General features: G+C 52.1%; 1 protein-coding gene across 2 annotated transcripts; it reads right to left on the reverse strand.

Moving 5' to 3' along the window:
* Positions 1 to 712: 712 nt before the first annotated feature.
* Yju2b (YJU2 splicing factor homolog B) lies at positions 713 to 14,008 on the reverse strand. 2 transcript variants are annotated; one of them, XM_059264406.1, is made up of 10 exons: positions 13,897 to 14,008; positions 9,729 to 9,967; positions 7,036 to 7,089; positions 6,587 to 6,669; positions 5,576 to 5,631; positions 4,312 to 4,372; positions 3,016 to 3,158; positions 2,767 to 2,939; positions 1,539 to 1,677; positions 713 to 1,350 (listed from the first exon to the last, which is right to left on the reverse strand). In XM_059264406.1, exons 2-10 carry the CDS (start codon positions 9,729 to 9,731, stop codon positions 911 to 913), a joined length of 1,152 nt encoding a protein of 383 aa, XP_059120389.1. In that variant the 5' UTR covers positions 9,732 to 9,967; positions 13,897 to 14,008; the 3' UTR covers positions 713 to 910. The 2 variants fall into 2 exon arrangements, with proteins under 2 accessions (XP_059120389.1, XP_059120390.1); XM_059264407.1 differs by lacking the exon at positions 13,897 to 14,008 and adding an exon at positions 13,629 to 13,890.
* Between the last annotated feature and the right edge of the window lie 983 nt (positions 14,009 to 14,991).

A 14,991-nucleotide genomic window follows, 5' to 3' on the forward strand; every position in this document is an offset into this window, starting at 1 on the left:
ACCTTGACTCTACTGCTGGGGTGCCAGGAGCACAGGTGTGTGCCACCACTGGTGGGACCAGGGCATTTTTGGTGGTTGTTTCACAAGCACCCCTCCTGGTTGGGTCATCATGAGTGGCTCATACCAGCCTATGGCATGCAGGCTGGATGTCCTTCCTGCCTACCCCTAGTATTATTTCTGTGGCTCCAGCAGCCTGGCCCTCTTTAAACCTTCCTATGTAGTCCCTGCTACCTCATACAGGAGGCCACGCCAGGCCATGACCAATCTTTTGTTTTTTCTTTTTCTTTTTTGAAAAAGGGTTTCTCTGTGTAGTTTTGGTGCCTGTCCTGGGTCTCACTCTGTAGACCAGGCTGGCCTCGAACTCAGAGATCCGTCTGGCTCTGCCTCCTGAGTGCTGGGATTAAAGGTATGCGCCACCACGGCCCGGCTTTGTTTTTATTTGTCAAGACAGCGTTTCTCTGTGTAGCCTTGCCTGACCTGGAACTCACTATGTAGCCCAGGCTGGCCTCGAACTCAGATCCACCTGCCTCTGCCTCCTGAGTGCCAGGATCAAAGGTATTCGCTGCTGCCGCACCACCACGGCATGGCGGCCATGGCCAACCTTGATTCTGTCCTGTGGGGACACTGTTGTCACCACAGCGGCTGTAGCAGCATCGGCTCAGTTGGTGGAAGTGAAGGCGGGATGGCTACTAGGTGACTTTGGCAATCCAAGTCAGGGACAAAGAACAGGGCTTTAATGTTAGGGTGTCAGCGGTTACCCCAAGGCACAGACATCCTAACCAAGACTAAATAAATAATGATCTGTAGAGGGAGAGAAGGCTGTGGCTGGGCGGGCAGCAGCGGGGCCTGCAGTCTGTAAGGTCTGGCCGAGTCCTGGTCCTGGCTTCCGGTCCCCGGAATGCTGACTCCCTCACTCGCTCTCTGAGTCTGAGTAGTCAGCCACCAAGGAGGCACTGGGGGTGCTGGGGTGCAGTAGGTCCTCCTGGGAGGAACCTAGGGGTAAGGCCTGCTCTCTACAGTTCCTCTTGGATTCTGGTGTCTTGCTGGTCCTAGGGGCCGCTGCTGTCTCCTGAGAGCTGTCCTGGGTGGCTCCTGGTGGCCCTCTTGGTTCTGCTGGCAAGGGACCGTCTGCTGCACTCTGGGGGCTTCCTGGAACTTCTCGAGACCTTCTCCTCACTATGCCCAGGTCCCCCACTGTGCCTGTGGTGCTGGGGGTTGGTCTGCGGCCCTGGCACAGCTTCTTTAGGACGTTGCTAGCTTTGCTGCTGCTAGCACTGGGTCCCTGGGCCGAGGGGAACCAAGAGCGGTGAATGATCTCTGTGCGCTTCAGTTTCTGTTTGTCCTCATAGGCTGTGGGGAAGAAGGGTTACTTTACTGTACAGGGTCTGAGGTTCAGGGGCAGAGTGTGCGTAGACCAGACCCGAGCCGGAGCTTTCTCCCCACCACTGAGCAACAGGGCCCCTTAGGGACCAGGTGCCCCAAACCCTGCATGCAACCTCTGCCTCCCATGGACCTCCTGGCCCAGCGCCACCACTCACAGTCCAGCGTGTGCAACCTTAGCAGGGCGGCCAGCTTCCGGTCGTCCTCTGACTCTGGCACGAGAGGGATGGCTAGGCTGGCCTTCGCCTGCAGCGCCTGGTCCTTCTCTTCCTCCTCCTGCATGGCTTTCTTCTTTTCCTGTGGGTGGGTGTGACACACAGGGAGGGAGATCAGAACCCTGCCTCCCTGAGACCCACAGGTCTCTCTCCTGGCACTGGGTTTCAGTTTCTCCCTTGACACTGAAGCAAGGGAAGGGCCCATACAGTACCCGTGATGCAAAAGGGGACCCAAGTGGAGGGGTTCATGTCAGTGTCCTGCATTCTGTCCCTCATGCATTCAAGCTAAAACGATGGCCATGTGCTACAACACACTTTGATCAATGATGGGCTGCAGGTGTGACCCACTACATAAATTCCATAAGATGATAAATAAGGTAGGGTGGCCCATGCCTGTGATCCCAGGACTTGGGAGGTCCACACAGGAGACAGGGAATTTAATGCCACACTTAAGCCTGGCCACACTGCCAATGCTGAGGTTCTAGAATTTTTCTACCCGCCCCCCATTTTTGGAGGTGGGGGGTAAGGTCTCCCTCTGCAACACAGACGGACCTGGAACTTGAAGTAGTACCCTTGCCTCAGCTTCCTGAGCATTATGGTTATAAGCATGAGCCACCAGGCCCAGCTTTCTGGTTTTGAGGTTAGTCTCCAACTCCTGGGCTTTTGGGAGCCTCCCATTTTCAGTCCCCCGAGTGGCTGTAACCACAGACAGGTATCATCAAAACTGGCTCCCTGCTTATGTTGAAACTTAGTTCGCTGTGTGATGGCTGACCACATGAGGATTTGGGCAGGTGACCAGGTTGTGAGGGCTTGCCTTCATCACGGGATCAGTGCCTTACAAGGAGTCCATAAGGAGCCTGCGTGTCCTGTCTGCCCCTTGAGGACCCAGCAGGAAGTTCTGAGGAACCCGACCAGGCACTCTGTACAGAGTCAGTTTGTAGATGTCTTAATGCTAGACTCCCAGCTTGTATAGAAGCGAATAATACATTTTTAGTATATAAACTTCTCAGTCAGTGGAATGTTACAATAGCAGGAAGAAATGAGGCAGGAGCATGACTATGTGCTTGCTGTACACAGGGAGCCTGGGGCTCAGAGGGGAAATGACCAGCTTGCAAGTGGGATGTGGGACACAGGTCTGAGTCTGCTGATGTCCACTGTGGAGCCCCCTCACCCGAAAGTGCCTGCGGAGCATGCTATTCAGAGCGAAGTCATCCTTCCAGGCGTTCTGTGCCTCCTGGATGTGGCTGAGTGTGGGGAGGGCCTTCTTCAGTGTGCTACGGTCAGCCTCGCCATGCTCCAGGCGGAACATGGCATCTGTCTCCAGTTTCTCTTTCTTCTCATGCTCTGCAAGGACCACGTAAGCATGACTCTGGGGAAGCAGCCTGGGGTCATGTGGGATGGGCAAGCAGGTGGTGCTCACCTGTGGTCAGCACCTGCTCATTGTCTTCCATATCCCAACGCTCCTCCTTGCGACTGGCACCACTCACGATGACATAGTCACAGTTCGCAGGGTCTGTTTGCATCTCGATGTAGTTGACACAAAGGTGGCATTTCATCCGGAACCTGGAGAGGAACTAGAGTTAGGATGCAGTGGTCCTATCCTGGGAACCATTGCCCACTTCCTTTGGTGTACCACACTCTTGAAGGAATCACTCAGCACCCACTGCACCCAGCAGTCATCCCAAGGAAGACACGCAGGCTTGCATCCAGACGGAGCAACCAAGAGGCTGAAGAAGGGGCTGGGGGTCCAAAGTACAGGGCCTGCTCAGCATGCTTGTGTTGGCCCACATCTGGTGCAGGGTGCGGTGGCACCTACTTGTGATCCCAACACTCCCTAGGCCACACAGTCAGACTGTCTCCATACCAACCACCCAGACACTAAATCTGCTCTCTCACTCATCTGCCCATTTCTCATCTACCTATCCACCACCCCATCAGTTCACTCACACCCCATCAGCCCACCCCACCCATCAGTCCATCCACTCACCCACCCATTTATCCCCCTACATGTCTGTCCATCTACCTACTAATCCATCCATCCACTTACCTGCCCATTGGTTCATCTACGCATCTATAGATCTATCCATCTACCTATTAATCCACCCACCAATCATTCACCCATTTATCCATCCTCTACCTAGTCACTCTCCCACTCAACTAGTCACCCACCTGGGCATCCTCTCTCCCACCCTCCCACCCACTCCTCTTTCTTTAAAAGTTTTTCTTTTTCATTTTATATGCCAACCCCTGTTCTCCCTCCCTCCCCTCCTCCCACTCTCCTATTGGCTATTCTGTGCCAGGCTGGTGCCAGCAGCTGGGGATGTTGCTAGTCAGCGGAGTAGACAGTCTGCTGTGGGAGGGGCTACGTGCCTGAGATGAGCACGTGCCAGCAAGAAGAGTGACCACATAACAGGCGACGGCTTTAGGAAAGGTCTCTTTGAAGTGTGTGTGAGCAGCGCAGGGGTGGGGCCATTTACCTTCCTGTGTGGAGGGGGCAGAGGCTGCATGGCCTGAAGCAGAGTGAATGAGGGGGCCTGAGCTTTTCCTGGGGAAGGTGGGAGCCATGAAGAGTTGAGGAGGTAGGGACAAGCCCTGATTGACAGGCCGAGATGGACGGTTATACAGAGAACGGTTCTGGGGGAAGATGCCAAGTTCTCTTCCCTTCCTTCAACCTGTGCCAGCAGGCCCGTCCTAAGGTGCCAGCAGACGCTCCTACCTGTAGATTGGAGTTGTGTAGTAATTGCCAACCTTCTTCTTTTCTGCATTGTAGCGCACACCTGAGGGTGGGAGAGAGGCTGGGACCAAGGCACCTGCGACAGCTTTGCTCTGGGTGGGAACAAGCTGGTGACTGGTTGTCTGGCAGGGCAGGTGCCCCGGAAGGAAGGGCACAGAAATTCAAGGCAGGAGAGTGACGTTTGGGAGGCACAGGAGTACCCAGGCCATAGGAAACTGTGGACTGGAACAGGAAGGCTCAGCTTCCAACCCTGCTTTCACTGTGTATCCCTACTCAAGGTGCCTCAACCCTCTGGGCCTCAGTTTTCCATCTAGTCAACAGAGATGACTGTAATTCTGACACACAGGGCTCAGGGAATAAATGTCAATGGAGAGCTGGATTTGGGGGTACACCTGAGACCCAGCACTTGGGAGGCAGAGGCAAGGTGAGTGTAAACTCAGCTTTTGGCACTCCTTTCACAGATGGTGACACAGTCCTTGAGTGACAGAGTCTGACGACAACAGCTGAGCCTGGGTGCAACTGAAGGCATGACCTGGCTGTTTTCTTCTCTGGAGCAGCTGCTGCTTTAATTTTGCCTGGAGGGTGGCCATGAGGCATCAGGGTGGTTCAGTTCCCACTGTTCAGCGGGACTGTTCAGTGCTGGGGACAGGATTCAGGGTCTTGAGCATGCCCTGGGCCAGGCTCTGTTCACACAGTCTAAGTGCCCGTGGGGCTCCCTCACTTCCCTTGACAGCACAGGCCTCACTCATCCTTCCCTTCCACAGCCACCTTGTCTCCCAGCATTGTGCCATCTGGCTGCCATGCCCACTTTCTGGCTCCTAGCTAGCCCGGGCATGGGCCACAGGCATGACAGTCTCTGCCCCATAGCCTTCCATAGCAGTATCTGCCCTTGCTTCCCTGCCCTGCCCTTACCTAGGGGCAGGTCCTGAGACCCTGCTCACTGCAGAGAGGTCCTGCCCCTGCCCAGGAGGAGCAATTCCAAGAGAAGGCTCAATGGCAGGCCTTGCTGGGCTATGAGTAAAGGTTCTATAGAATGAGGCCTCCACAAGGCACTACGGCTCTTGGGCAGCTGGAGAAGGCCCAGCTCCTGGAGGGGCGCCCCATGTGTCCCATGCCATTTGTCTCTCGTTTGCTTGTTTTTCTGAGATAGGGTTTCTCTGTGGCCTTGGGGGTGACGGTGTCTCGGGGTCTCACAGCACCTGGCACAGAGGGGCTGAAGGGGCAGGCAGGGTGGTGGAGAACTCACCCATGCCGATGTGGTTCTTGCAGCCGTCACACCAGATGTTATATGGCATTTCAAACCTAGAGAAAAGACAAGCGTTTCCATTGTTTACTTACTCATCCGGGGTATGTGTGGCAGTCAGAAGACAACAGTCGAGAGCTGGTTCTTTCCTTCCACTGTGTGGGTTCTAGGGACTGAACTCAGGTGTCTGGCTAGGCAACAAATGCCTTCCCCCACTGAGCCATGCTGCTCCCTTTCTTTTTTTTTTTTTTTTTTTTTGGTTTTTCGAGACAGGGTTTCTCTGTGTAGCTTTGCGCCTTTCCTGGAACTCACTTGGTAGTCCAGGCTGGCCTCGAACTCACAGAGATCCGCCTGGCTCTGCCTCCCGAGTGCTGGGATTAAAGGCGTGCGCCACCACCGCCCGGCTCCTTTCTTCTTAAGATATATTCTGGCTATGCTATCCAGGCTATTCTTAAACTCCTGGACTCAGTGATCCTCCTGCCTCAGGCCATCTAGTATCTGGAGGTCCTGGCTGGCCACTCTTCCTTCTGTGGTCATGTCCTTGTACATCACTCTGTGGCTTGTCCCATGCAAAACAAGAGTCTGGCCCCAGCCCTGGAGTCAGGATCCATATTGGGCAACTGAAGGGGAAGAAGGGACAAGTGTGACAGGTCTGGGTCTTGGCCTTAAGAGTCCTGGCACTTTTGGAGTCATGATACTGCTGGTTTGCTGGAAGAGAGACCCACTGTGGAAAGCCTATCTATACAGGCCAAGGCCCCACTGGACCAATTGGTCTTCAGCTACCAAGCCCCTACCCTGAAGGAAGAAGGCCTAGTCAGGCCCTTCCAAGTCCAGAAGAGGCACCAGACTTGTTGTCAATAACAAATACTTACTGTTTTGTTACGCAGCAATAGCTGACTGATGCAATGTCTTCCTGCTTTATGGATTAGAACCTGGCAGCACTGGGCCAATCAATCGGGGACATGAGGTCGATGCAAGGTGGAGGTCTTGGGAGGGGGGTGGATAGTTTCTTACCGAATGACAAGGATGCCTTGTGACAGCTTCCGAGCCCGTTCTCGAAGGGGGTGGCTGTTGTGGTATCGGTTGAGAGAGCCATGCTGTATGGAAAGGGTGAGTGAGGGTGGCAAGGCCAAACTGGGGCAGCTTGTTCCTTTGCTGTTCCTACTTCTGGGGGACAAGTGCCCCCCTGGGTGGAAGGGGCTTCAGTCTGACATCCTACAAGCAACATGGGAGGTGTGGAGCTCTTGGTAAGGTACACAGCTTGGAGCCAGGGACAGAGTTGTCCTTGGTATCTGAAGGAAGCAGTTCCAGGAGCCCCCAGGGACACCCTACAGCAGAACTTTACATACAGCGGCATGGTAACTGGGCAGAGCCCGCACACATCTGCAGGGGCATGGAGTCTTCTCTAGGTGACTTGTGACACTTGGTCCCTGAGGCTGTGGGGGTTGTGGGAAGCTGCTTACCTTCTCGGGGTTGAAGTCTGGGGGATAATACTTGTTTTGGCCTTTCCTTTCACCCTGAAAACAGAGGGGAAGCATGAGTGAGAGAGGATGATGCAGGACCTGGGGACATGCTGAAAGTTCTATCCATGCTGTCTGATATACAGGGCAGCTTGGCTGGCAAACCAACTGTCACAGCTTTGGGAATTCCTTAAGGCCACACTGTCTCACGGGAGTGGCTGCATGTTTTGGGGGACTGTAGGCAACAGTAAAGAAGTGGGGATGGCCACTGACTCCTAATGGTTTGTCTTTTTTTTTTTTTAAACAGTGTTTCACATAGCCCAGCTGGTCATAAACTTGTTATGTAGCTGAGGCTGGCCATGACCCTGCTGCTGCCTTCACCTCCAAGGCTGGTATTATGGACATGCACCACACCTAGTTTATGGAAGAGTGGAGATGGAATCCAGACCTTACGCTATACAAGTACTCCACCAACTGAGTTACAGCCCATTTCTACCTTTTTTTTGAGACAGAATCTCATTCCATAGCCCAGGCTGGCATCAAATTCAAGGCAATCCTCCTGCCTCAGCATTGCGAGAGCTGGTATTACAGGGGTATGGCACCATGCCCTACTAGCATTTCTCTTAGGCCGCCCATGAAATACATTTAAAGACACCCCTCCCCCAAGCTAGGGCTGTCAAGCTGGTCTCAAAACCTGGGTCCCGGCAGGAGGTCCACTCTGACATGGTGGCTGTGCTGGGTTGTTCAGAGCCAGGATTGTTCTTCACAGTGGAACGCTTCAAACAGTTATCAGGGAGGAGCAACTGACCAGAACGCCGACCAGCTCCGTCCAGCTGAGCTGTGTTCCTATAGCACCTCACTCCACACCAGACTTCCCACATCCTCCTCCAGGGTTCTCAACTTTCCCAATGTTGCTATGTAGCTGAGGGTGGCCATGACCCTCCTGGCTTCACCTCCCAAGGCTGGTATTATAGACGTGCACACACCTGGTTTATGGGGTGCTAGGGATGGAAGCCAGACCTTATGCTAGGCCCTTCGATATAGTTCCACATGCTGTGGTGACCCCCAACCACAAAATTATTTTGTTGCTACTTCATAACTGTAATTTTGCTACTGTTATGAATCATAATGTAAATATCTGAAATGCAGGATATCTGATATGTTACCCTCAAAGGGTCTCAACCTACAGGTTGAGAACTGCTAGTCTTGACCCATCATCCAGGAAACTTTTCTTTGCAACAGACAGAGACCACCACAGAAAACCACAACCCAGTGGTCACATCTACAAAACACTCCCACACCTAAGGCTCTGGGGACTCTGTGGAAGAGGGAACAGGAAGACTGTAAGACCCAGAGGATCAGGGACTTTGCTGTGAGATTGTGTCTCTTAACAACATCAGAAGTTATACCTGTAAACCAACACAATCACCCAAATGTGAGCTGAACAAGGACACCACAGACATGCCAAAGCAGGGAGAGACCATGAGGCCTCCACCCTACACAAAGAACTACAGGTAACTGAGGGAAACCAAGAGCAGGAGAGGAAGCCTTCCCTGAGGAGAAACATACCAATGGGTTGTCCAGCCAAATGGTCAGCGCTGGAAACATACACACACGTGACATTGTAAGAACTCAACAGGTTATATTTGGGAATACACATGTATATACAAATACATATACACATGTAAGAAAGAGGGATGAAAAAAGTGGCCATGAAGGTGAAGGCAAGCTGGGAGGGATATATGAGAGAATTTGGAGGAAGAAAGGGAAGGGAGAAATGTAATTAAAATACAATCTCAAAAATAAACGACAACAACAACAACAAAATCCTGGTCCAGTGCTGTGGACGTAACTTAGTGGTAAGCACTTGCCCAGAGTCCTGAGACCAGCCCTGCCTTGGGCACAGTACATGGAGCAACCTTGAACACATCATGCTGACTGGGAGACAGACAGGACGGCACACATGCTCATGGCAGGGAGAGTCCGAGTCTGGGGGCAGAAGAGTGGCACTCGGGATGGTGAGGAGGGAAGGACAAAGGGTGACTACTTCGGGCTGAGGAGATGGGGGGTGAAGGTGTCTGCCAGCAAGCCTGAGGACCTGAATGTGAAACCTGGAGCCCGCATGGTGGAAGGGAGAACCTGCTCCCCGAAGCTGACCATACATGCATGTGCACCCACTCTACAGTAAATAGACAAACGTACAATTACTATACATTTTCAAGAGTGACTGCTTAGCTCAGCAGTGCAGGGCCTCCTTTTCAGGGTGACACTCTCTGGAACTGCACTGAAGGAGGAGTGGGCAAGAACACCTCCCACACTTCACAGCGGCTAATGCAAGGCTGGGGATGCGGCTCAGTAGCAGTGTGCCTGCCCAGCAAGCATGAGGCCCTGGCTTCATCCCCAGCTCTGAAGCAACAGGCATAATCCCAGAACTTGGATATGATTGATCTCTGAGGCAGAAGGGTCGGGAGTTTAAGATAATCTTCAGCTAAATGGCATCCGAAAGGGAGGGGCAAGGAGGGAGCAAGATCAAGATGGAGAGGACTTGCTGGGTGGTGGTCTGAGTGCCCAGCAAAGGACTGCAACCACTATGCACAACAGTCACTAGCTACCACACAAGAGCCTGAGAGGGCAGGGCTGCCTGGAGGCTGTGCTGGCACCTAGGAGTAACCCAGGCTTGAGAATCTTTTACTCACCATCTTGGGAGCTGCCTACAGGTCCTCACGAACAAGGCTGTAACTGGGAAAGTGGCCTGGTCAGTGCATGCAGCGGTGGCGTGTATCCTCCTGTGGAGCTGCAGAGGCTACAGGCTGCCCTGTAAAGATGTGGCTGTGTGGTGGTCTGGCTCGGCTCTTCCTATGTCCTGAAGTTCACAGTGGCTGAGTTATGACCTGGCATTGAGCCTCTACAGGGTACACGGGCATCCAAGGACAGCCTGGAGGGAAGGAGACAGGTAGAAAGGCAGTAAGAGAACCATGTGGCTCCAGACTCTATGCTGGTGTGACCAAGCAGGGATGGTGGTCTGTGTCCTAACCCAGGCCTCCATTCCTACTGCCTGCCCTGCTCCTGATGCAGGAGCTGCAGGGGGCTCCTTTTCAATTTACATCCTAATTTATTTATTTTATGTGCCTGTATGTGTATGTACATGGCATGTTAAGCATGTCAGAGGACAACTTGTAGGAGTCAGTTCTCTTTTCCCACTTCAAGTTTTCAGCAAACTCAGACTGTAGGCTTGGTAGAAAGTCATGAACAGTCTCCCCGGCCCAGCAGGGGTCTCTCATAATATGTGCTACTGTGTCATGATGCCCTGGCCTCCAGAGGCTCCCAGTCTAGTTTATAATCAAACCTACAGGCCCTACTGCCTCCCAGCCTTGGGAGGTCGCTCACCCCTCTCCTCTCTCTGTTCCTGGCTGTCGCAAAGGCCAAGGCAACCAAACTGTTCCTGAACTGCTGGGAAGGACTCAGAGCCTCCCAAAGGCCAAGACAGCACTCTACCACTGACCCACTTCCCTGCCCCTCACTGGGGGATTCTAGACAGGGGCTCCACTACTGAGCCACAGCCCTCCTCCCTAACTGGAGGATTCTAAGCACAGGCCCGAGCACTGGCCTAGCCCTAGGTCCAAAGATGTAGTTTTTGTTGTTTCTCTTGAATGCCGGAGGCCTCATCCAATCACCCAATCTAAAGTCACTTCTTGGAGCCAGGTGTAATTCTTATAACCCCAGCTACTAAGGATAACAGGATTGAGATAGCAGGAGTCCAAATTGAAGACCAGCACGGGCAATATACTGGGCAATGTCAAAATAAAACTAAAACAGTTTAGGGATCTAGCTCATGGGGACAGTGCTTGCTTAGCATGCAGAAGATCCTGGGTTCCATCCCCAGCACTGCAAAATAAGTAAGTTTATAAAAAATAAAAATAAGAGCCAGGTAGTGGTGGCACACGCCTTTAATCCCAGCACTCAGGAGGAAGAGGCAGCCTGGTCTACAGAGTGAGTTCCAGGACAGCCAGGGTTACACAGAGAAACCCTGTCTTGAAAAACCAAACAAACAAAAAAGGGATAGGAATGTGGCTTAGTTAGTATAGCATTGTTTAGCATGCAGGAAGCTCTGGGTTCTACCAATTGCACAAATCACATGTGGTGGCACATGCTTGTAATCTTAGCACTCAGACAATGGAAGCGGGAGGATCAAGTTTAAAGTCAGCCAGGGCTACAGGAGACCCAGGCTTGAAATAAATGCTAACTGGGTGAGCAAAAGAGACTCATGCAAGTTAGAGAACTGTCAGAACTGGGGGAGGGGACAGCTGCGTCGGGGAGGAGGGGTGCTCTAGAGTGAACACAGGCAGGTAAAACTGACAGATGGATAACACACATTTCTGTCTTCTTACCACACAATATCTGTGCTCAACTGCCCTAGGCTAAAAGCACGTATGGATATCAGGCAAAAGATTGGCCTTGGGAAAACCAATTTCTTTTTTTTTTTTTGGTTTTTCGAGACAGGGTTTCTCTGTGTAGCTTTGTGCCTTTCCTGGAACTCGCTTTGGAGACCAGGCTGGCCTCGAACTCACAGACATCCACCTGCCTCTGCCTCCCGAGTGCTGGGATTAAAGGCGTGCGCCACCACTGCCCAGCTGAAAACCAATTTCTTAAAAAATTTTATTATTGTGTGTGTGTATAACATGCGTAAGTGCAGGCCAGAGGACAACTTTGTATCCTTTCAAACTTACCAGGGTTTTGGGCTTCCAGGATTGTGTGGCAGCTACTATGACACCCTGAGCCACCATTCTGGCTCCCAATCTTATTTTTATTGGTAAGTTTGAATTACACATAAGTGTAACCTGTCTTCTGAGATGCTCAATGATTTACACTTGATCTTAAATTAACCAAAAGGCTGAGATGTAGCTCCCCAACCACTTAAAACCTGAAAACTGGGGCCCACATGGTGGAAGGAGAGAACAGACTTGATCTACACATGTGCCATGACATATACCCATGCACACGAACGCATACAAAATGAATAGATAAAATGTAAAAAATTTTTTTTTTCTTTCTTTTTTGGGGTTTTCAAGACAGGGAGCACTGGCTGTCCTAGACTCACTATGTAGACCAGACTGGTCTCAAACTCAAGAGATTTGCCACCTCTGTCTCCTGGGATTAAAAGTGTGTGTCACCACTGCCTGGCTTGAGAATTTTTTTTTAAAAAGATTTATTTATTTTAAATTTTGTGTGTATGCACACACACCCACAGAGTCTAGGAGAGGATGGCAGATTCCCTGGAGCTGGAGCTACAGGCAGCAGTGAGTCATCTGGGAACTGAACTCAGAACCTTTAGAAAAGCAGTATGTCTCTTAACTGCTGAACCATCTTTCCACCTCTAAGTTAAAAAAATCATTGTGTGTGTCCAGGTACGAATGTGTTACAGTTTGTGCCGGTCAGAGGACAACCTGGAGGAGGCAGTTCTCTCCTTCCACCATGTGGGTCCAGAGATGGAATGCAGGTTGTCAGGCTTGGTGGCAGCAAGTGTCCTCATCTACTGAGCCATCTTGCTGCCCCCTCACCCAAATACTTTCGATGGCCAAGTACTTAAGTGCCCACCAGGTCTGGGGTCCCCGCTGCCTGGGTCTCTGACTTTCCTGGAGCTCCCACTTCTTCACCTGTCAGGAGGGAATAAGGTCCAGGGCGTGATGGCACATGCCTCGCAAACTCAGGGGGCAGAACCAGGAGTACAGATTGAGTTCCAGGCCAATCTGATCTACACAGCAGGTCCAGGCCAGTCAGAACTACATAGTGAGACCCCATCTCAAAGAGCAAAAACAAAACAAACAAAAGAAGGAAAATGGGGGTCCTGACAGGAGGAATGACTTTGGAGCTTGCTGTAATGAAGTAAGTGTAGATACCTAGCTTGTGAATCAGTGTGGGCTTGGGGTCCGTTTTAGAATGTTTTGGGAGACACGCCCCTCTATGTAGTCCAGGCTAGCCTTGTACTTCAGATCCTCCAGCCTCGGCTTCCGAAGCCTTAAGATGGTTAGTCACAGTTCCACAGCCAGGTTACATGCAGGCTGCTCAGGTGTATGCACAGGGATGAGGTCATCAGTCATTCCTGACCTGCCTGAGCAAGCCTATCAGTCTGCCCTGCTGCTTCCCAGCTGCCTGACTCCGGGCCAGCCGCTGCCGCTGACCTTCGGTTTCCTCATGTGGAAAAGAAGTAGTTTTCTAAAGGACGCAGCTGTCATGACTGCGACTGGGAGTCGCCGCAGGTGTTAAGCATTGAGAAGAAATCTTGCATGGGACAAAGAGCAAGGACGATTTCAGCTCTTTCTCCTACCTACTAACAACCGTAAAAATTACTAAGCTATGTGTATGTGTGTGTTTATGAACGAGTGAGTGCAAGAGGGTTGGATTCTCTGGTGCTACAGGCAGATGTGAGCTTTGGGAACTGAACCCCAGTCCTCTGCAAGAGCAGTACAAGCTTTAACCGTTAAGCCATCTCTCCAGCCCCTTAAAAATTACATTCATTTCTTTTGTGTGTGTTGGGGGAGCGTGCCACAAAGTGTGTGCAGGTCAGACAACACCCCACAAGAATCGACTTTTTTCACCATGCTCGGGGGTCGAACTCATGTCGTCAGGCTTGGCCGCAAGCGCCACTGCTAGCTAAGCCACCTCGCCGGCCCTCAAGCTACTGTTCCTAAGCACCATGCTCCACACTTGGGCTTGGAGGGCTCATCTTCTGCATGAAGACGGCTAGGGGCCCTGGGAACCCGCTCGCGTCCGCAGGTCTCGCATCGCCCGCGCCAAGCCGCAGGGGTGGGATCGAGGTCCGGCCACCCCCGTCGCCGCCGCGGACCGGTCGGCACCCCAACCTACCTGCCCTCCTCCTGACGTCACGCCGCCACCAGCCCGGAAGCACACCCGGCCCCGAGAACCCGCGGAGTGCCCGCCTCCGCGGAGCGAAGGCGCCTGCGCGAGGCGGGGCGAGGCACTTCCGCCATCTTGATTGGCTGAGAGTCCGGCAGGCAGACCCCTTCCGGCCCGTCGGGCTGGAAAAGCCCCGCCCACTGGGGGGGCCCAATCTGAGATGGCTGCCAGGCCCCTCCCTCCCGGAAGTGCTAACTTGCCACCGCCCAGGCTTGGCGGCTGCGCTTTCAGAAAGAGCTGATTCGTCATTTTAAAGCTTTGATTAATTGACTTTTGAGAAGTTTGTTGTTGTTGTAGCCCAATTTGGCCATGAACTCATTATATTGCTGAGGATGACTATGAACTTCTGACTCGCCTTGTAATCTTCAAGTGGTGGGATTATCCGATTACCCCGGGGCTGCAGAGCACCGGCTATTCATTTATGGATTTAAAAAAATTACATTTATGACCAGGCGTGCTGGCGAACGCCTTTAATCCCAACACTCTGGAAGCAGAGACAGGTAGTCTGGTCTACATAATCAAAGGCCAGTTAGGAGAGTGTGAGACTATATTTAAAAAAAAATGTGTGCATGTGGGTGAGTGCTAGGGTGCCACGAAGGTGAAGGTCTGAGGGAAGGAGCGATCCCCAAGGAGGGATCACCGTGGACCTCTGGGCATGCATGTGGTGCACATACATATATGCAGCCAAGACATCCATACAGGTAAAAATAAATAAATCTTAAAAAAAAAAAGAAAGCAGAAAAAGATTTATTCAATGTTGGCACTTTCAGAAGGGGGACAAAGAGATTCAGGGAAGGAACCACCCAAGTCCTGAAGTGAGATCAAAGTTAAATAATGGGACAAGGATATTCACATCTAGGCAGACAGGGCCAATGTGTGGCTCCGCCCACCACAGACCTATCATCACCGTCTTGGGCTTCGGTCTCGGTCTGACAAGTTAGAACTGTGTGAAATTTCTTTCCAGAAGAGAACTTTCCCCTCTGGTTTTGCCCAGCGTGAGATTCCTGGGGAAATTCCCATTTCTATGGGGTCCATATTGCCATA

This window comes from Peromyscus eremicus, chromosome 5 (genome assembly GCF_949786415.1).
Source record: "Peromyscus eremicus chromosome 5, PerEre_H2_v1, whole genome shotgun sequence".
NCBI classification, from domain to species: Eukaryota; Metazoa; Chordata; class Mammalia; order Rodentia; family Cricetidae; genus Peromyscus; species Peromyscus eremicus.

What these genes read in the sequence shown, in the direction of transcription:
- Yju2b (XM_059264406.1), bottom strand. An exon ending in CAGACTTCAACCCCGAGAAG is followed by an intron (nt 6,670 to 7,035) that starts GTAAGCAGCTTC and finishes CTTTCCATACAG; the next exon opens with CATGGCTCTCTCAACCGATA. An exon ending in CAAGAACCACATCGGCATGG is followed by an intron (nt 4,373 to 5,575) that starts GTGAGTTCTCCA and finishes TCCCACCCTCAG; the next exon opens with GTGTGCGCTACAATGCAGAA.